General features: G+C 39.8%; 1 protein-coding gene across 4 annotated transcripts in view; it reads right to left on the bottom strand.

The window, feature by feature from the left end:
- Positions 1 to 22,880, bottom strand: part of LOC114664826 (receptor-type tyrosine-protein phosphatase U-like) — a 1,094,815-nt gene that overhangs the window by 356,994 nt on the left and 714,941 nt on the right. For all 4 annotated transcript variants that reach the window (XM_028819112.2, XM_028819113.2, XM_028819114.2 and 1 more), the window contains exon 6: positions 15,014 to 15,188. In XM_028819112.2, the coding sequence (XP_028674945.1) occupies positions 15,014 to 15,188 (175 nt within the window). The remainder of the gene's footprint in view (positions 1 to 15,013; positions 15,189 to 22,880) is intronic.

Genomic DNA, 22,880 nt, shown 5'->3' with positions numbered 1-22,880 from the left:
TATTAAAGCAGCTGATGTTGCAAAAGGAGTTACAGCGTTAACCAGGCAGAGGCCTCAAGTGCTGGAAGAGGTGGAAAAACTGTTGCTAGTGTGGCTGAACGAGAAGTAACTTGCAGGGGACAGCGTAAGCGAGGCGATGTTATACAAGAAAGCCAGGAAGATTCATGGCGATTTGCTGCAAAACTATCCTTCTACGAGTGGCGAAAGTGAGGAATTTAAAGCCAGTAGAGGATGGTTTGAAAAGTTTCGCAAGAGAAGTGGCATTCATAGTGTGGTTAGGCATGGAGAGGCTGGTAGTTCCGACGCTGAAGCTGCAAAAGAATTCGTGAAAAATTTCACAAAATTAGTGGAGGACGAAGGCTACATCCCGCAACAAGTCTTCAACTGCGACAAGACCGGATTGTTCTCCACCCAGTTCGTCCTCACTTCATGCCAGAACTTGACTCATGCAAGGTTAGTTTTCTTGGTGGTTTATGGTTAGTTTTTGTATTATGGATTTTTCAAATGTTCATTTTTCGGTTCGTAGCGTGATTTGTTGCAATGTTACTTTTCTTGGTGGTTTATTAAATTACAGATTTTTCAAATGTTCATTTTTTTCCCTGTGCTTAAAACTCATTAAAAAAAAGTTTACAAAGCTTGAGGATCCAGTCATCATAATATAAAAAGTGCAGCAGTGTTTTGGCAGAGATTGTAAAAAAATAACTAAGACTGACAAATTTAACTGAAGTAAGGCAAATTTAGATATTTTGTCTCCTCCTCAGTGCTTCTTACTTGCAGAGTTCCTCAGGGTTCTACTCTTGGGCCACTCTTTCTTTCTCTTTATATACCTCGTTTAGGGTCCATTTTTAGAAGTTATGACATTTTGTTTCAATGCTATGCAGATCATACACAGATTACTTACCTTTTAAAAGTTGTGTTGGACTGCCTTGAGGATGTTAAAGCTTGGATGGCCTTAAACATTTTAAATTTCAGTGAAAGTAAAACTGTGGTCCTGATGTTGGGGCCAAATGATGTTAGTGGTGCCTCTCATATGGACTTGAGCTCCATGAAAACATATGTAAGATCCACTGTAAAAAAATCTTGAGTGTAATAATGCATAGTGATTTTAATTTAGATAAGCAGATAAACTCAGTAATTAAAGTTAGCTTCTTTCAACTGAGGCATTTATCTAAAGTTAAGCCCTTCTTATTGTTTCACGATTTGGAAAGGGTTATACATGCTTCAATTTAGTCCCGACTTGACTACTGTAATGTGCTTTATGTTTGTGTCAGCCAGGCTTCTATCTCACGTTAACAGCTGGTCCAAAATGCTGCACCTCTTTCAACAGGAACATACAAGCGAGAATATATTTCCCCATGTGCTAGCCTCTCTGCACTGGTACCCAGTTTGTTTTATGATTGATTTTAATATTTTATTCTTTTCTTATAAAGTACTAAATCTCATGTGCAATGGAAAAACCTAGAAACTGCCAGTTTTTTTAGTTTTTGGAGTTACTAGGTCTTTCCTGATGTTATAAGGTTGTGGTGATGGCCAAATATGTCTTCACTCCGGTCATAGCACAATGGAAGAAGCTAATATGTACACAGTATTTTACATACTGCAAGACAAAAACCTAGCAAACTCCACTGACCAATGAGGAAAGACTGCCTACAAATGAAAATGTCAGATTATAATCACATGATTTAAATGCTGCGACTGCATGATTTAAATGGCAGGTGTTGTTGATTCATGCAAAAAAAAAAAAAAAACAATATTGTGTACATGAAGCTCAGGAAAAATGAAATCTAGAGGTTCTTAATTATGGGGCGACATCATTTTCTCAATTTGCCAAAAACTTGAAAGATGTGACATATGAGGTTTTTCCATAGTTGGTGAGAAATGGCCCAGCTACCTCTTACCTCTCTGACCTTGTAAAATTATACATACCATCAGGGTTACTCGGGTATACTGATCAGCTGCTTCTGGTGGTCACTAAATCAAGACTGAAGTAAGGGGGGGATTGTGCCTTTGCAGTTGTAGCCCCCAGACTCTGGAACGGATTACCACTTCATGTAAGGCTGACCCCTACTTTACCTATTTTTAAATTACTTCTTAAAGCACATTTCTATTCCTTGTATATTTATTAATTACAAGAGCTGTGCTTGTCTATTTTGTTGTCTTTTGTACTGTACTATTCTTGACTGTACAGCGCTTTGGTTAGTTATTGTTGTTTTTAAATGTACTACATAAATAAATGTCATATTGATATTGATAAATGTGTCAAAGTCTGAAAGAAACAAATTGGGACAGACTTTTAAGTATAGAGACATTTGAAGAGCAAATGGTGCAGAGATAAATTTAGGAAAGAACTGGAATCAAACCTGCAACCTCTTGGTTATGAGTCAGCAGTTCTTACCGCTGCACCACCCAAGTGGCCATGTCAGTGTCGTACCCTAACCCAATTTCTTTTTCTTCAGTTATATTCCTGAATAAAAGCGCACTTGTTTTGTTATACGTATACCTTTTGTGAAAGTGTTTATTTGATATTTGGACTTCAGTCTTCACACATTATACACTTCATGTCAAAATTTTGTCATTAGTACTATAACATGAAAAAAGTTTCTGTTTTAGCTATGTGTTCAACATCTCTTACCTCGCATTTCCTGCCAACCTACATTTACACAGATTGTTGTAGACACGGAATACACATGAATTGCATATATTCCAAATAACGATATACTGTATTATCTACCCTATGCAACTCTAGGTACCTCACTTCCAGATAAAGAGACTTAAACTGCGGCGGTGGGGATGGGATAGCAGGCTGCTTGTGCTGATCAACACATTTGCAAAACAAAAGACGCTGATGGAGAGGTGCGAAGGAATTTAATGTATCCAAGGGTTATGACTTTTTTTGTAGGCTTCAGGGATTCTAGTGTTAAAGAAGGTGGTGATAGGGACAGTAGCACCAGCACAAGCATCAGGATATAAATGGGGTGAATAACCCAGATCCTCCCATAGAAAGACTAAGGCAAGGAAGGATGCTTCCCAGCTGCTAGATTTCACCGTGTCCCAAATGAGAATATATTGGACTTGCTGTCCATCCAAAGTAGGCAGCTGGCCACTTAAGGGCAACAGAAGGCTCAGGAGTTAGAAATAGAGAGCCTTCTAGCCTCCTTATACACAGGTTCTCTTGGGAAGGTAATAGCTGGACATGGATTCTCTTACCACTGCTATGCGGATGACACTCAACTCATTCTCTCCTTTCCACCAGATGACCAGCAGGTCTCAACCCGCATCTCAAACTGCCTTGCTAATATCTCCTCTTGGATGACTTCCCACCACCTCAAGTTGAATCCCAGCAAGACTGAACTCTTGTACATCAAAGGCAACTCATCTCCGAATCTTGACCTTGCAATCTCTTTTGACAACTCGGTTATCGTCCCCTCAAAAACGGCAAGAAGTCTTGGTGTCACTCTAGATGAAGAATTGTCTTTTTCTCCACACATCAGCAACCTCTCCAGGTCCTGCAGATATCTTCTTTACAACATCAGGAGAATCCGCCCCTTTCTCACAACAGAGGCTACTCAGCTTCTCGTCCAGACCTTGGTCATCTCTAAACTGGACTACTGCAACTCTCTGATGTCTGGACTTTCACTAAAGGCAACACGACCACTTCAATTGATCCAGAATGCAGCTGCAAGACTCATTTTTAATATTCCCAAATTCTCACACACTACACCTCTGCTGCGGAACCTGCACTGGCTCCCTGTGGCTGCCCGCATCAGGTTCAAAGCCCTAACACTTGCCTTTAAGGCCAAAACTGGAACTGCACCACCTTACATATCAGCACTGGTTAAGCAGCGTGTCACTTCTCGCTCTCTCAGAACATCAAGCACTGCTCGTCTCGAACCACCCTTACTTAAAAGAAGAGGACGACATGCATCAAGACTCTTTGCAGTGTTGGCTCCTCAGTGGTGGAACGAACTTCCTCTTGCTGTACGAACAGCGGAGACCCTCACTATCTTCAAACGTCGTCTGAAGACACACTTCTCTAAACAGCACTTGGGGGACTAAAGTCCCCATACTTTTTTCTACCCTTTTCTCAAAAAAAAAAAAAAAAAAAAAAAATTTGTACTAACAACTTACTATTTTCTTCTAGCATGGTTTTGTGTACAACTTGGTCAGCGGTAACTTGTTTAATGACAGTAGATTTAATCCTAGCCTTAAAGACTGAAGAACAGTCGTAGACTACTAAGCACTGTTGTAAGTCGCTCTGGATAAGAGCGTCTGCTAAATGATGTAAATGTAAATGTAAATGTAGCCTGGTGTACTGGTACAGTGGAATACTTTGGACAACATTAAATAAATATATCTGCAAAAACTGTAAATAAAGATATTGTGAACATAGATACATAAATATCAACATAATATGTGAGCTGCGGTGGGTTGGCACCCTGCCCGGGATTGGTTCCTGCCTTGTGCCCTGTGTTGGCTGGGATTGGCTCCAGCAGACCCCCGTGATCCTGTGTTCGGATTCAGCGGGTTGGAAAATGGATGGATGGATGGATAATATGTGAGCAAAAATACTTAAATGTGTCATGAAACTTTTCACACATTAAAGTCAAGAGGGAGCGCTCTGGCAAGTGCTGTGTTTTGATTGAGGCAATCCAACAATCAAAATACAGAACTCATTAGAGCTCAGCCTCTCAACTTTGACAGGTGAAACTGACTGTTTTCATTTCATGTATTCATGTATTTTATGTTGTGAGCATTGTCACCGAAATAAATAAATGAAGAAATACTACAAATATAAATAAGAAACAAAAAACACATTTCATGGCACATTTCATTATTTATGTACACATATCATATTATTATTTATTTATTACCACATTTCATTGTGCATTTATTTATTTGTGTACTGCATTCATAATGTATTATATTCACAAGAATTAACCTTAAGCACGCTTTGAAATCAATTTAGTTATTTCCCTGGCACCTCCCGACTCACTGGTATGGAAAAAACCCACACACATCTGATATACCATTCAACTCTTCCTGATGTCTAGTTATGCAAGACATCAAGCTTTTTTCACTTTGCCCCTAATTGTATCCCTCTAGACCAACCAAAACCTAATTTTTAGGTCATTTTTGGATCACATTTTGTGGAGAAAAATTACACCCTTATGATAAAAGAGTAAACCAATCAGAGTATTCAGCAAAAATGATCAGTAGGATTTGAAGTTTAGAAGCGTTTTGAAGGCGTATGAATGGCACCCACAAATAGGTAAGTCACCCAGCCTGGCAAACTGGAGTGCAGTCCTTGCAGCCAAGCCAGAAAAGGTGGCAGATTTGCTCATTACTTTTCTGTTTTTATGATTCTCCCTTTTGTTATCCCTCCCTTGAATTTAGTTATAACATAAAACCTTTGTTTTGACACTCGTGGCCTCTACCTCGCTTTGTGAAATTAAGTCAATGACTCAAGCCGAAAAGAGGTCACATGTCGACACCAACAGACAAAACTGAATATAGCAGGATATTTCAGTTGATCCTTGAGGAAGGGCTGTTAGTCATTATACTGCCATGACAGACTGTATGAATATTCACATGAGCCTTGAACTCTACTAATCTTCTAATGTTTTTTGTCGATTTTCACATTCCAACAGCAGCATTCCATCGTCCTTTGATTCAATGGAGAGTCAAAGTGCTCTGAGTAGCACAGCTCCCACTCACTGGCTGCCTCGCTTACTATTTTTACAGATCAATTATTAAGCACAGGTAGTCTCCACGGTGCTGCACACTTCAGAGGTGTAGGCACAGGCACGTATGCAGAATGCCTAATAAAGTGCTGATTGAAGGTTTATCATTGATGGTACCCTCCGCTGGATATTTATTTAAACCTCTCAAGTTTTAGTCATGCAATTAAAAGCATTTAAGCACTTTCATCATAAATCCTGTCAGACTCTAAAAGTTGCCTCTAGCAGGACAAGAAATTGCATTGCCCTCACTGTTGGAGGAAAGGCGTTTTTTTCCCTTTGTGTAAATCTATCTTCAGTTTGAGGTTCTGTTAGCTTCAATTTATAAATCAAGCACAATTTGCTATTAAAGAAATGTAAACAGTCCATAAAGTAAAGTAAAGAAGTAGTAGAAAGAGACCACCTGAATGGAGCCCAACCTCACCCCACCACAGTTAGAACTCTGAAAGGCATTTCACACAATCCTTATACACAAGATGTGTCCTTGTTTTTGTGTTGCCTGACAAATGATCCATGCTGCAGCTTGATGAAATTCATACAAGGAAACCAAATAAATGGAAAGTAAAGAATATGCAGATGATGTCTTGCGATGTGTAACACTTTAAAAAAGCTGACAGGATTATGACATGTTGGCACAAGAGACCTCCAACAAATTCACAATGCCGTTAAAGCTAAACCTGCCCTCCATAAGGATCCAGCAATGGAATTTAGAGACTGCCACATTAGGCCTTTCTCGTGCTTTGCTGGTCTCCTCTTCGATTCCGATTCTGTATTTTTTTCTGTTGTAGCAGCTGTAAGAAACACTTCTGAGTGTCAGACTTTGCACAGATGCGCTGTTCAGAAATACCTTTTTTTATGAGTAAAGAGGACAGAAATAGAAACTAAACAGAAGGTACAGGAATCTTCAGTTACAGGAAGAAGGACGCCCACACTTCATCCCGTTATCAGTGAATCTGCCTCAATAACAAGTGCATTTATATTTGTGTTCAGTCAGACATCATTTTATTCAGAGTCTGTTTATTGTTAGAAGGTTATAATCAGGCTGAGGAATTGAAAAATAAAGATCTTCTTGAGAAATGTCATTTAAACGTACATGTTATGGATGGCCCATATGAGCATTTGTAAGACAAATAGAGTCAACATGATATTCCATGTGTGGGCTTCTAGGAATAATTAACTTATTAATTTAATAATTAATTTTGAACACTTTCAAAGTGAGTAAATTGACTTCGCCTTTCCCCTACTAATGGGAGCTCCTTCGCCAACTTGAGTTTGTAGTTTTAACCACTCTAAGCATTATGGTAATTCATGGTTTTACTTTGCAGAAAATGAAAAAAGGCCATTTAAAGTGAACAACCTGTGGATTGCTTGCAGTTTTTTTCATCATGTACAATTGATCATAAATAACAATTCATTCAATTTTAAAAGGAAGTATGGTGCCCCACGGTTAGCGCTACTGCCTCACTGATCAATCAACTTGGCTCTGAATCCACTGTGGAAACATTTTGTATTGTTCTAGTTCCAAAGAATTCAGGTGCCTCTTGACCTAATGACTACAGACCAGTGACCCTTATTGTCCACCTTCAAGTGGCAAAAATGGACAAAAATGGCAGCATGGTGAGGTCTATGTTTTGTGATTTCTGCAGAATCTTCAACACCATCTAGCCATCCTAGTTATGTGGTAAGCACAGGGATATGTAGGTGGATGGGCCTGTGGTGTCCTGAAGGATGGACTATATCTATGCAGCAGATCACAGCTGGTGAGGCTGAAGAACTCTCTGTGAAGTGGATGGATGTGATGTGTGGATGTGAGAACCATAAGTAACAGTCCTGTCACCTTCTCTGCTTGTCCAGTACACCAGTTCATGTCACTTGCAGACATTCTCAGACGATTCTATACTAATGGGCTTTTCTGACATTATACTGTAGGTATAGGATAGTATAGGATTCAAGTGGAGAACTTTGAGAATTGTCTGCAGCCCATTACCAGCAAAACTAAGAAACTGGTTATTGACTTTCACCACACCAAAGAGCATCCATACCCAGTCATAATACAGGGAGTGCATGTGGAGGTGGTGCGTGGCTATAGATTATTTGGGGGTGAGGGGAGGGTACAGATCAGTGACTGGCTGGAGTGGTCTAGTAACACAAAGGGCCTACATAAGAAAGGGCAGAGCAGACTCTTTCTTAAGAGACTGTGCTCCTTTCATATGGGTGGTCACATCCTTTACATGTTCTACAACTCTGTGATGGCCAGTGACAGCATCACTTCAGGAAAGGCCCATGAAATCTACAAGCTGATTAAGAAGGCAGACTCTGCTATGGGACACGCTATCAACTCGCTGGATGCAGTAGTGGAAAAGAGAAAGAAGATAAAACTGAGTTCCATTATGAGCAATGCTGCATATCCTCTGTCTGATCCATTAACATGGAGGACTTTCAGCCAACAAATTATTCAGCAGATGCGTTTGATGAAATGCATACCTGCGGCAAAATGCCCTTATAATGCATCTCTGGGACTGGAACTGCCAAGTCAGAACTTTTTCTTTGTTTTTGTAATTCTTGTGTGTGTTTAAGAGGCGTTGTTGTTTGGTATATTTCCTGTGCTTCAGTAAAAACTAAATTTAGCCTTGGGGCAAAAAAAGTACAAAATAAATATCTATAAAGTGCCTTTCACATCTATCTATCTATCTATCTATCTATCTATCTATCTATCTATCTATCTATCTATCTATCTATCTATCTATCTATCTATCTATCTATCTATCTATCTATCTATCTATCTATCTATCTATCTATCTCTTTTGCTGAACACAACAACAAGGTAAAATTTGAAGAGTGACATCCCCAAGCATGCTTTCTTATTTATACATCTGCAGAAACAAAGGCTGTGAACACACAATGACAGCAAAATTGTGGTAAAACAAGAACAGTGCCTGTTTTTTGTAAATTGGATCTAACATTTTTCAAACAAATAATTGAAATACTCCTACACTGGCAACATAAAGTATGTTTATTAACTGGTAGAAAATATTAAATACCTCTGTTTATTAACATGGAACATCTTGCATCTTGCATATCTCTGAATAAATGTTACACTAGACTGCATTTCAATTTATTTTCTAACATGTACAACCACTTCACAATTACAGAGACCAGCGCATATCCCAGAAGAACTTTGTTCAAGGTGGCACCAGTCTACTTCATTTCTCATTCACCCTGACTAACACTGGGCCAATTCACAGGAGCCAGTTGACCTACCATGCATGTCTTTGGGAGCTGGGAGGGAAATCAGCAGGAAATGAACACAGCCTTCAAAAAATAAATGTGCAAACTGTACGTGCCCATCACCCAGAGCTGTGGAGCTGTAAGGCAGTGGTTTGAAACACTCTGCCAACATGCTACCCTACAAATTTTGGTTTCCACAAAAATATTTAAAAATAATTAACAGTGTTAACTGTTATGCCCAAACATTTTACACATGTAACTAATTTCTCTTTACTTGGGCACCCTCACTACAAGCTGTTCCAACTGGGCTGCCAGACCCCCACCCTGCTGAGGAGGGGAGAGAGTATCAGTCTCAGCCAGTCAAGCTAAATGAGAGCCCCGTTGGCACAAGTGGCTAATTGTGCTTCTGACTGCAGCAGCTCGTTCCTTTTGAGCCCTGCTACATCAGGCTGAGCTATTGATCTTTTAACTTTCATCTATCTATCTATCTATCTATCTATCTATCTATCTATCTATCTATCTATCTATCTATCTATCTATCTATCTATCTATCTATCTATCTATCAACTCAGCCAGAAAGCCTCAATCTGTAAAATAAGGCTATACTATAAGCAGTTATGGGTTTTTGTGTATATGCAGTTTTAAATTTCTTCTTTCAGAGATCTTACCTTTGCTGCCAGCTGAATTCTTTTGTCAGAGTCTACAAAGTGAGATTCAAAGTGTTGTTTTATGTTATGTTTTGTACACGAAAGAGCAAAGAAAATCAAGGAAAACAATTCAGTCTGCATTTCAAACACACAAGCGATTACTCTCAAACTGAGAACAAACTGCTGCTTTCAGCTATGTCCTTATAAGATGAGATGGGCTTAATAAAAACTTGAGCATTTTCTGCATGGTATCACTTTATTTTTTTTATTAAGCCAAGAATATTGAAATATGGCTTCTTAGAACATTTTGGTTTCTCACTCACAGCTAAAATAAAGTTATTAGGTAGAACACAATAGGTATGACTGTGCTGTATAAAATTAGCCAATACTGGCCCCGGGGTACCCACAATGGCCTGCAACACAACTTCTCTGACCAGCGTGGCAATGCCTGGCATATGCCTCTCTTGGGACCTATTCCTGAAATTTGCTTCCAAATACTTCTTTTTGGGTAGCTAAATGCTATGATTGCGTTTAAATGATACGTACTTCAGAAGAAGTCATCCACTTGAAGCTAAGCTAAACATGTTCGGGCCTTGGCAGTACTTGAATGGGAGACCGTCTAGGAAAAACTTGGGTTGCTGCTAGAAGAGGTGTTGGTAAGGCTAGCAGGGGGGCACATACCCTGTGGTCTGAATGTGAACCCTAATGCCCCATTGCAGTGACAGGGACACTGTGCTATAGAAATGACACTGTCCATCGGATGAGACATAAAGCTCAGGTCCTGACTCTCTGTAGTCATAAAAGATCTCTGGGCATCCTTCGTAAAGAGCAGGGTGTATCCTGATGTCCAGGCTAAATTGTTCTCCATGGCCTAGTCATTACAGCCCTCTAATCGGCTCTCTCTCAGCAACTCACCACCTAACAGCTAACGTGTGGTGAGCATACTGGCACAAAAAATGGCTGCTGTTTCATGTTCCAGGAAGATGCTACATATTAGTGGTGGCTGAAGTTGCTCTCCATTCTTTACGCAAAGCACTTTGAGTAGTGAGAAAAGCACTATATACAGTGGAACCTCGGTTCACGAACGTCTCAGTACACGTACAACTCGGTTTACGACCAAAAAGTTCACCAAACTTTTGCCTCGGTTCACGACCACACACTCGGTATACGAACAAGCCAGTTTCCCTTTCGGTTTGTACATGTTCAGTCTCTCCCTGTGCATTTCCTGTGGAGCGAGCGAGCAAGAGAGAGAGAGCGAGAGAGCGCGACACACACACACACACACACACACACACACACACACACACACACACACAGAGGCAGCGCGAGAGAGAGACGCAGACACACAGGCAGCGGGAGAGAGAGAGCTGGACGCATTAAGGTAGGAAGGGCTTGATTTTGTTTTCACTTCTGTTTCCAGCGATCGGTTCGTAGCGTGCATTGTTGCAATGTTACTTTTCTTGGTGGTTTATTAAATTACAGATTTTTCAAATGTTCCTTTTTTTTTCCCTGTGCTTAAAACTCATTAAAAAAAGTGTTTATACAGCGATAGGGTTGCAAGGCTATAGCGCGAACTGCTGCAATGTTACTTTCTTGGTTGCTTGTGGTTGGTTTTTAAATAAAGTTCGGATTTGTTCAAATGTTCTTTTTTTTCCCCTGTGCTTAAAACTCATTAAAAAAAAGTGTTTATACAGCGATCGGGTTGTAAGGCTATAGCATGAACTGCTGCAATGTTACAGAGAGAGAGAGAGAGAGAGCACGTGCAGCTGAGCAGGGAGCCTGGGTGTTTGTGTCAGTGTTAATAAATGTTTTTACATTAGTTTACTATTACACTGTGCATTCTATGGTGTAATTAACTATATTTGTGCTTAAAAATCTTTAAAAAAAATATATTTACATACAGTTTGTATGGTCTGGAACGGATTAATTGTATTTACATACAATCCTATGGGGGAAATTGCTTTGTTTCACGACCAAATCGGTTTACGACCAGAGGTTTGGAATTAATTATGGTCATGAACCGAGGTTCCACTGTAAATGTAAAGAATTATTATTATTACTATAACCAAGCTTACAGAGGCAACAGCATATGCTTTCTAACCATGTTCATTTTTATCTTACAGGAGAACAGATGCTTATAATAACAGGCTAAGCCAATCCTGCACTGTTTTAACTACAGAAGTCTTTTGTTTCCTATTATTTCAAAAGCATAATCTCACCTGCACATCCTTTCCTTTCAATCACACGATGAAATCACTGAATTAGCATTGATCTGAATGTGCCAGGCTCTAGGACTGAACGGTGCTTTTGAAGCAGAAGCACTAATGAGCCTGAATTCCAAGTAACCTGTCAATCTTCTTTTCATATAGTTCCTTTTATAGGAAACACTATTGCAAATCACTCTGACACTGAAGAATCAGAATCTTAATAACTTTCATTGTGTGTATGACCCACTTCTCTTAGTCTGCTTTTATTATGGAGTAAGTGACGTGCTGTCGCTACATGAAACCCAAGTGCCTTTAGGCCAACCATTTGAACAGCATCTTAATTTCTTATTAAAGGTTTTGTTAAATAAATTGAATTTGAGTTTTGTTTAAATATTGAATTCTAAAAACTAAGTAGTGGGAAGGCACTTAACTGTGAGAATAAACACAGCGAAAAGTGAAGCAGTTGCTTTTTCTTCTATGGCCACAGGCTCATGAATTTAGTATTATAAATGTCATCTCTGCCCTCGGTATGTTTTAGTAAGTTTGTGTTCAGTTTTGTTTGCCAGAACTCTTACTCATTTTGTTCTCTCAGAAAATACCAACGCAAGCAGAAAATAAATCTGGAAGTGAAAATGAACATTACAAACAAATAAAATGCTCGATACAATAAACAAAAGAGAAGAAGACTGCAACAATAGCATGCAATCCTGTAATGACTAAAATGAACTTTACGCTTTTTTGATTGTAGCTTTAATACAGAGAGCCAAGGAGTTTGAGACACGTAGGATAAGGCTGGCAGCACACTATATATTATCACACATGCCTTCCAGGTTTATCGGAAGTAACAGGTAATAGTAATAGATATGACCTTGGGGTGAGAGGGGGACACAGTCGCTAACATTGTTGTCTCTTTTGTCACCCATAGCAATGAGAAGACACCCACTGAAAGCAACTGGCTCCGCTATAATGGTTGGAGGACTTTAAAAGAGCAGCACTCCAACAGTTCCTCAACGTTTTGAGCGTCCTTCCAATCGTCCACAAACTACACAGTCGGAGAGCAAGTCAAACATAGCGACTACAGTTGCTGGATGTCAGACTACACAACTAATAGACAAAGAATGACAGATTACACTAATGTCTTGAACCTTTTCAGCCCAGTTTAAAATTTCAAAAGACTTGCAAGTTGGCCATATTTTGTCAGCCAATTCACATGCTACCTGACAGCTCTGGCACAAGTAAAAATGTTTTCCAGGTATGATAAGTTTAGCCAGAGTGTCAGACTGTCTTTTTCTTTTTCCAAATCTATTCTAGTATGGCAAAAACGAGAAATCAGACAGAACAGTCTCTCTTTTGTTTGTGTAGTCCAAAATACCCATTTGGCATTTTTTTGTGGCTGCATTATACGCATTTTACTTCCAGCTAAACACTCATCGGTTGTCAACTCTTGTACACATCACAGCCTACCACTATGAAGTCAGACCCGCGTTACCGAAGATGTCACACTACATGAATGACGGTCACAGGCCAATCCCACAACGCCCTTAGACTATGTACATAAACACTCAAAATTACTGGAAGAGGCAAGTAGTTTGATAGTCTTATCAATTTATAGTAAATGAGGTAACAACAAGGAAAGAGAAAGAAGCAAAACAACCTGCTACCAACAGTGTTAGATGCCAGATTAAGGAAAAGGTACTGGTACAGCAAGATATATCCTAGGGCAGAGTGGTGGCTTGAAGGCTAAGGGTCTGCACTGGTATCTGGAAGGTTGCCAGTTCAAATCCCGTTACTGCCAGAAGGGATCCCACTTTGCTGGGCACTTAACCTGAAAATGGCTCCATATGTGCTCTTCAAAGGCTGAGCCTATGCTCTAAATTCACCCAGGACATTACAGCACTGGCATCCCAACAACTGCTAGAGATATCTAAAGCACTGCTTCACAAACTGAGGGGCCATAGTAAGTTGTGTAATTTGAAAATTCTACAAGCTGAAAGTAATTGTCTTGAGGGATATAAGGACCTTGAGTTCCTAGAAGGCTAGAACAAGCTACCCTTTTCTTATCTCCTTTTCTTCTCTGTGGTTCAGTTTTTTATGGAGGAAAGTGCCCTTTAATTTTTCAGTTTGCTAAAAGCAGAGCTTAGTCTGAGTATAAAAGTGAGTCAATGGGTTTAAAGCCCTATGCAGGAGGAATTAGTTTTACTCCAGGGGGTCCCCAAGGCTGATTGCCACTCCCAAAGAATTTTAATTATAATTTTCTTTTCTTTTAATTTATTAGGAGGGGAAAGGGGGACCATAAGAATCTTTGTTTTGACTTATGGGACCTTGGAAAATGATTGTGGAGGCATTGGTCTAAATCATGGAGGTGAGTGACCACTTTAGTATGTCAGATGGTAACACTTGGTCCCAAGATGAGTTAAACAGGACCCTGTTGCCCTTTTAAAAATTAAGCCTGGCAAAAGGTTACTTGTTTCCTTGCATCATTGGGGGGGGGGGGGGTACACTGTACAACCCTTTAAATGTGGTACCCAAAAGGCTTTCAAAGAAGACTGGCCTTCCTAGTAAATATCAGTGGCTACCTGAGGGACCTGTGGCATGCTCACCCCAAGACCAAATGTAATTCTTAGCCCAGTCATATGTGACCTAAATAGAAGTTTAAAACAGCCCCGTGGTCTAGGGCATTGTTGACAGGATATGATTTACGCACAATTTCACTGGCTGGGCTGGTAAGAACACATCAGAGGGGGAGAGACAAAAAGATAATTGTGTCTTTGATAGTGGAGTGGTGGGTAAGCCACCCCACCTTGTAATCAAATAACATAAGATACAGTTTCCAAACAGACCAGCTCCTCTCTAAAGATAATCACATTGTACTTCATTTTATGGAAAGTCATATACAGTAGCCTCAAGTCATTTCCATATAGTAATGAAAATGTTCAGACCTGCTGCATCAGAAATAAGGGCAGAATCTCTCTGGCTTATGATTTTCATTTTAAGCCCAGATTAGAAGCAGTAGATGCATATTGTGATGAAACACATAAAAATGGAAGGTGAAGAATGCCAATAAATGATATTAAGCATCTGGCTCAATAGTCCACATAATACTATTTTTCACAGAAGGTGTTTTTCATTTTTTTTTTGTTCACAGATCTTACCTGGACAAAAGAGAAGAATCTGTCAACATGAAGTAGCCTACCTTTAACAATGAGCTCAGCAAAGTTGGAGACTCCCGAGCCACGTGCCGACTGAGTAACACAACGGTATGAATCTTGTCTACTCCTGTCCACTTCCTCCAGCTGAAATGTGGCCACAAAGCGCCGATGGCTCAAGTGCTTAACAGACGCGACTGGTGTCAGCTCTCCATTCTGCCTCTGCAACATAACACACACAGAGAATATTAATACAGAGCCAATGCAGCCTTGACAGATGAAACAGACAATTTAAACAGCACAAAATGAAATGGAAGTTCAATCAGTGTTAGGGTGGCATTCTAAGTCCACAGAGACCACAACACACAAAGCGAGAAGGTCACTGCTGAGCGGCAGGGCCTCACATTCTACTAACTTTCTTGTAAGGGATTGATTTTAATGGATGACCAACATTATTTATGGTGGCAGGTTTTCAAAGAAAGTCAGAATTGAGTAAAATATGACTCTGATATCATATTAGAGGTGAGCAGGCAAAATTCAACCCTCCAGCCACCTGCCATTCTATTTATTACACATACAAAAAAAAAACATTTAAGAGACAGAAACGTGCAGTAACCAACTGCTTCTTTCTTTTACTCATTCTCTAACACCATTTGAAAATCTAAAAATCTGATGCGGACAACACATTATGTGAATGTAACAAAATAAAAGCATGATGCAATGACACTATAGTGTATTTTTAACATTTTAGTCTGCTGTAAAGGCAAATCTACATTAGTAAATACTGTGTATGCAATACCTGAGCTTAAATGTTTTCCCTAAACAATGATTTAACAAATCAATTTAGTTGCAGTTATAAGAATTTTGAATGAATTCCTTTACTAATCTGAGGACCCATTTAGGAATACTGATACCATCCTGTGACCCAAGAAGAGGATTATTATTATAATTACAGCAGAGCCATGCGCAGACTAATAATGAAAGCAATATAATAAAAACATTAAGATTTGTTTCAAGTTGTCACACACATGTGCTTGGAGAGGAACCTAAAGGCTTAGGTGAATGTAATTTACCACCGAGACACGAGGGGGCACTGTCTAATAATCCTGTCTCTTCTCCTTTCTTCTCAGCAGAAAGGAAGATTGACCCCTCTCCCACTCTGACGTCACTTCCGGAGTGACCACCTGGACTAGCCTCTTCCTCCCAGAATTCCACATAAGAGGAAACAACACCATCTTGGACAGACCAGCTGAGATTTAATGAAGTCTCGTCGTTGTGCTTTACCATGCGTTTTAATTTATGCCTTTTGCGTACTGCTATATACGGGGTTTGCCTTCGGGCGCCCCAAACCCTTTGTCTTGTGCCTTTTGTCTTTTTACAAAGTATATTTCTCACATGAATATTGCTAAAAAGAAACAAAAGTGGAAACCAAAGATATCTATCTACTATATAATAAAACACTACGGTCTGTGTGTCCAGTCTCTCTGAGTGATTAGACGGTTTAGCTTTGGTGAAAGTGCGAGTTAGAGGCACATGATGAGGAGTAAAGGCGCACTTTGAGAGTCACCTTCAAAGACAGCAAGTATAAAACTGGACCGGAGGTGAGAAAGGCACCTCGAAAAAAACGACAGAGTCTGAGAAGCAGGCTTTAATGGAGTGTGCTTGAGAGAGTGACTCCAGGTGAAGAGAAGTTCAAACACACACACAGACACAGAGGACAGGCGCTGAAAATACACAAAGGCCAAGAAATAACAAATATTTTTAAATTATTCTATTACCTGTCTGGAAACAGGCATAGTGGTTAGTTGTTAGCAAAACAATAATTATTATTCAAAATGGAATAAAATTCTTAGGTACATCACTGGTGTTGTAAATGCTTAGCATATTTCGGAGTGTGGTGCGAGGATGTGATTATTTTTGAAAGGGTCACTTAACTTATTTACATGACTCATGTATATGCTGAAGAAGGAATAAAGTTGTCAAATAAAAATTAATAAACATAATTTATTTACTATTTATTAAATAACATTTTTTAAACAACATGTTTCAAATGAGTCCCACCTTTAATAATACATTTTTCTAAATACTGTCAGGTCACAAATTGTACAATATATTTTGTTTTTTCATTTAACAATTCAATAAACAGAGTACAAAAGGTTAAGTCATATAGCTAAATTATTCATAAAAATGTGTATGCTATTTGTATTTTACACAGTGACGGCATAAATCTTGATCAAGAATTCAACCAACAGTGCAGTCTGAAATGTTTAATGCTGCCGACCCCTCTGCAGCCCGCCTCACCCTTTTGATATTTTCTGGTCTTCTTATAGTTCTAAATGGTCCAACAAATGTTTTCTTCACACTACAGGAGATTTATTAAACCACCTTATAAGACTGGTAAGAATTTGTCCTCACAGAGGGATGATAAATGTCTTATAAAATTTTATTTGCTTCTCAGTTACCACTAGAATCTCTGAAGCCTACGAAAAACTCATAATCCCAGGCCACTGTAAATTCCTTTGCACCTCTCCTTTAGCATCTTTTGTTTTGCAAATGCACCAATGAGCACAAGCAGCAAGCAGCCTGCTGTCCCATCCCCACCGCCGCCGCAACTCAACTCGGACAAAAACTTCTCTCAGCTCAAGTCTTGTTTATCTGGGTGTGAGGTGCCTGGAGTTGCATAGGGTAAATAATATATCGTTATGTGTCTACAACGATCTATGTACATGTAGGATGACAGGAAATGCGAGGCAAGAAATGTTAAACACATAACTGAAATAGAAACTTTTTTCTCGTTATACTACTAATGACAAAATTTTGACATGAAGTGTATAATGTGTGAAAACTGAAGTCCAAATATCAAATAAACACTTTCACAAAAGGTGCAAGTATAACAAAACATGTGCTTTTATTCAAGAATATAACCGAAGAAAAAAAAAATCGTGTTAGGGTACGACGCTGAAACGACCGCTTGGGTGGTGCAGTGGTAAGAACTGCCAACTCATAATCAAGAGGTTGTGGGTTCGATTCCGGGCGCCTTCTAGATTTACTGTTTTGAGTAGTGAGCTGCTCTTATTGTTACTATTATAGAATAAAAGCCATATGTTTGATTTGAGTCTGTAATAACTTGGGTAAATTTATGGTACTTGTAAAGGTTAGCTTTTTTTTCTTATTATTCAGTTTTATTCTCTCAGTCACATTCACCCCGATCTGACACTGTTAGTTTTCAAATAAAGATGTGCTATAACAGAGGTGAACTCAGATGCGGATGAGGGTTACAGTATACATCGGAGAAAGAGAACAGAAGCCCTCCCCGCAAGAAACGTCCTGTTACACAAAAGAACAACGCAGCTGCACCAGGCGTAAAAGTGAAAGATGGCACTGTTTGGATGCAGCAACAGGTCGGGCATCATCCTGCCAGTGAATCTGCCCCACACATGTCCTTCAACGAAACAGCAGGGCTTGCACAGCTCACCAAGGTATCGTGCAAAGTTCCATTTGTGATTGTTTCTTAATGGTCTTTATATGAAAAAAATGTATATGTTACTTATATAAACGCCTCATCGAATGTTGTTTACCTATATTTATTTACTTATTTTCCTACAGCATAAAGTCACAACTAGTGCAGCAAAAGGCAAGCAGAACTTTTAAGGATAGTGAGTCACCTCAAAGTAAAGAGCTGAGAATCAATCCATTGTGGCGCCTGGTACCGACACTACACTATAAAGGCACCTTCAGGGAATTAATTTGCTTATGTAAATAGAAAGCATTTGCACTTGTGACAGGCGGCCTCGGCCATTACCCAGCCAGGATGCCAGCTGGATGGAAAGACTGTGGGAGAGGGCATCTGCAAGGCATGGATTCCCACAAGGCATGCTGGGACTTGAAGTTTGGTACAGCTCTGTTGGGTTCTGTGGGGGCCACCAGGGGGAACTGCAGAGCCCTATAGTGGACTTTCACCACACCTGGGAGTGACTCCAGATAATACTGATGAGCCACCTGGCACAGCAGCACCATCACCGCCTGACCATCGCACGGGGGATATCTTTTGTAATATCGTCTGAAACCGAATGGGTTTGAATCCCGTAAATGCCAAAAGGGACTCTGCTCTGTTGGGCCCTTCACCAAGGCCCTTAACCTGCAATGCAGTTTGAGTAGTGAGAAAAGCACTACATAAATGCAAAGAATTAGAACAAACAGACCTGTCCACTTCTTTTTTCTTTCAGGCACTGTGCAACTTTCTGAATTTGAACTTTTGAGTGTCCCCACCATAAATGTTCTTTTTTTACTTATACCACTACTTAAGCCAACAAATACTATGTTTTTCCTTGCCTTCTCTTCTCAATTGCTGAAATTCTTCTCTTTTCCAAGTGATTTTGCCATTGTCTTTTGCACAAACACTGAACAGAAGGGGCTGTTTTTATTGATTTGCATATTCAAATTGGGAAATTCTGGGATGAGTTAGACGTGTGCACATGCATTAAATTTCATGTTTGTTGGAATATATAAAGGGGAAATACGTGGAACTTAGTGTACATACAGTTTTATGCATCTGGATATTTTTGTGATTACTCACATTTCCAGTTTAGTTCGAACGCCATGTTTTAGTGTAAATTCTACACACGGCATTATACATAAGATCCCATATGATTGAGAGTTTGGATATTGCTGACATCACTTCCAGTGTCCATCCACGTGGACCCGCCTCTTCCTGCTGAGTGGTATGAAAACCAGAGGCTCTGCTATCTTTTCCAGTTCCATTCTGAACTCTTGTCTGAAAAGACCTTTTCAATGTTTATTTGATTTTTTCATTGTGATCCAAGTATACATGGTGCCAGGTTGGACCTCAAATATTTTTTGTTGTCTTGTCATTCTCTCAGTAATATATAGAGAGAGACATACACACACATTAGCTGTGCTATCTCTTGAAATCTAAGTAATCAACGGAGACCTGAGCGTTAACGTTTGCACTGCACCATCTATTGGAATTAATTTTGTAATGCATGTAGTAACAAAATGCATTAGGATAAATTTTTGTGGTGCACCATCTACTGGAATGACTAATGAAATGCATTTTATTATCACAAATGCTTTTGATGCGTTGGAATTATGGAGACATAGCAACCGGATCGACACACTTACAGACACTTATCTTTTTATTAAAGTGGATAAACAGATACCTATATACACATAAAAAACACAACAGCTCATGGATGACACTTTAGATTCACAAAAATGAATCTCGCTCATATATTCCCAAGCAGCGTACAGTAAAAGCCACACAACATGAAGAATTGAATGCAGTGAAAGTTTAGTTGGTAATACACACATCAGTAACACCAATTTGTACAACCAGCGTGAAGAATTTTAAGGCTGACACAGAAGTGTCTGTTTATAAACTTACTACTGCATTCATTTTCATGCTACATTTCAGCATGCACCTACAAGTGCCATTCCCTCCATCTGAACTGCTTGGCAACCTTTAGATATTTTCGGTATGTGTTGTTTTTCACCATTTTCTACACATGGCCAAACATATGTTACGTGGTTTAGAGTAGCCTCAGGAACAAAAGTCAAAGTAAGGGCATATTAACACAGAAACACTAGTTGTTTAATTCAATTTAGGAGTTACGTAAGCATACAGATATAAACACAATAGTCAAATAAGCACACAAGTTACACAGAAGCACGTAAGTGTACAAGTTATTTCTCCATTTCTCATTATTCTTGTGTGCGTACAGCCATTAGTACTGTATGCCTGTCCAATATTACAGCCTTCGTTCCACAGATGGTGGATGTGCTGTTCTGGACAGTTTTCTTATTGTTCAACACACTGTGTTCTCTTCATTAGCATAAGCCATCCAAACAAATATGATGGTCAGTTGTGTGAGACTGGCACTGCTCCCAGCTGAACTCCCACCCTGCACCTGGTGACTGTGTGGAAACCCTCTGGCTGGACACTGCAGTTCCAAGTGAGCTAAACTAGATGAATTTCAAAATGTATTGCAAGCATACCATACCATTTACTAAGATACTGCTATTCAGATTATCCTAACCTTAAATCTTAATTTTCAGCAATAAACTCATCTACTGTAAGTGTGCAGAGACTGAGAACACTGTATGAGGTCATTTCTGCCAGCAGCCATTACACTGTGTAATAAGTCACCCTACTGTTGGGGTGATATTGATATTTTACTTTTTAAAAATATTGAATTGTTGCTTGCAATTTATATAAACCCACACTTTTTGTGTTTTAGGATTACCACTCTAACTTCTGAAATTTCCTTTGTTTTTTTACTTTCTATCAGTGCCTTATATTGTCTGTCTGTATGTCTGTCAATCAATCAATCAATCAATCAATCATACAGTGCATCCGGAAAGTATTCACAGCACATCACTTTTTCCACATTTTGTTATGTTACAGCCTTATTCCAAAATGGATTAAATTCATTTTTTTCCTCAGAATTCTACACACAACACCCCATAATGACAACGTGAAAAAAGTTAATTTGAGGTTTTTGCAAATTTATTAAAAATAAAAAAACTGAGAAATCCCATGTACATAAGTATTCACAGCCTTTGCTCAATACTTTGTCGATGCACCTTTGGCAGCAATTACAGCCTCAAGTCTTTTTGAATATGATGCCACAAGCTTGGCACATCTATCCTTGGCCAGTTTAGCCCATTCCTCTTTGCAGCACCTCTCAAGCTCCATCAGGTTGGATGGGAAGCGTCGGTGCACAGCCATTTTAAGATCTCTCCAGAGATGTTCAATCAGATTCAAGTCTGGGCTCTGGCTGGGCCACTCAAGGACATTCACAGAGTTGTCCTGAAGCCACTCCTTTGATATCTTGGCTGTGTGCTTAGGGTCGTTGTACTGCTGAAAGATGAACCGTCGCCCCAGTCTGAGGTCAAGAGCGCTCTGGAGGAGGTTTTCATTCAGGATGTCTCTGTACATTGCTGCAGTCATCTTTCCCTTTATCCTGACTAGTCTCCCAGTCCCTGCCGCTGAAAAACATCCCTACAGCATGATGCTGCCACCACCATGCTTCACTGTAGGGATGGTATTGGCCTGGTGATGAGCGGTGCCTGGTTTCCCCCAAATGTGACGCCTGGCATTCACACCAAAGAGTTCAATCTTTGTCTCATCAGACCAGAGAATTTTCTTTCTCATGGTCTGAGAGTCCTTCAGGTGCCTTTTGGCAAACTCCAGGCGGGCTGCCATGTGCCTTTTACTAAGGAGTGGCTTCCGTCTGGCCACTCTACCATACAGGCCTGATTGGTGGATTGCTGCAGAGATGGTTGTCCTTCTGGAAGGTTCTCCTCTCTCCACAGAGGACCTCTGACAGAGTGACCATCGGGTTCTTGGTCACCTCCCTGACTAAGGCCCTTCTCCCCCGATCACTCAGTTTAGATGGCCGGCCAGCTCTAGGAAGAGTCTTGGTGGTTTCGAACTTCTTCCACTTACGGATGATGGAGGCCACTGTGCTCATTGGGACCTTCAAAGTAGCAGAAATTTTTCTGTAACCTTCCCCAGATTTCTGCCTTGAGACAATCCTGTCTCTGAGGTCTACAGACAATTCCTTTGACTTCATGCTTGGTTTGTGCTCTGACATGAACTGTCAACTGTGGGACCTTAAATAGACAGGTGTGTGCCTTTCCAAATCATGTCCAATCAACTGAATTTACCACAGGTGGACTCCAATGAAGCTGCAGAAACATCTCAAGGATGATCAGGGGAAACAGGATGCACCTGAGCTCAATTTTGAGCTTCATGGCAAAGGCTGTGAATACTTATGTACATGTGCTTTCTCAATTTTTTTTATTTTAAATAAATTTGCAAAAGCCTCAAGTAAACTTTTTTCATGTTGTCATTATGGGGTGTTGTGTGTAGAAGTCTGAGGAAAAAAATGA

Source organism: Erpetoichthys calabaricus, chromosome 14 (assembly GCF_900747795.2).
Source record: "Erpetoichthys calabaricus chromosome 14, fErpCal1.3, whole genome shotgun sequence".
In the NCBI taxonomy this organism is placed as follows: Eukaryota; Metazoa; Chordata; class Cladistia; order Polypteriformes; family Polypteridae; genus Erpetoichthys; species Erpetoichthys calabaricus.
This window is presented reverse-complemented; position numbering and strand designations above follow the sequence as displayed.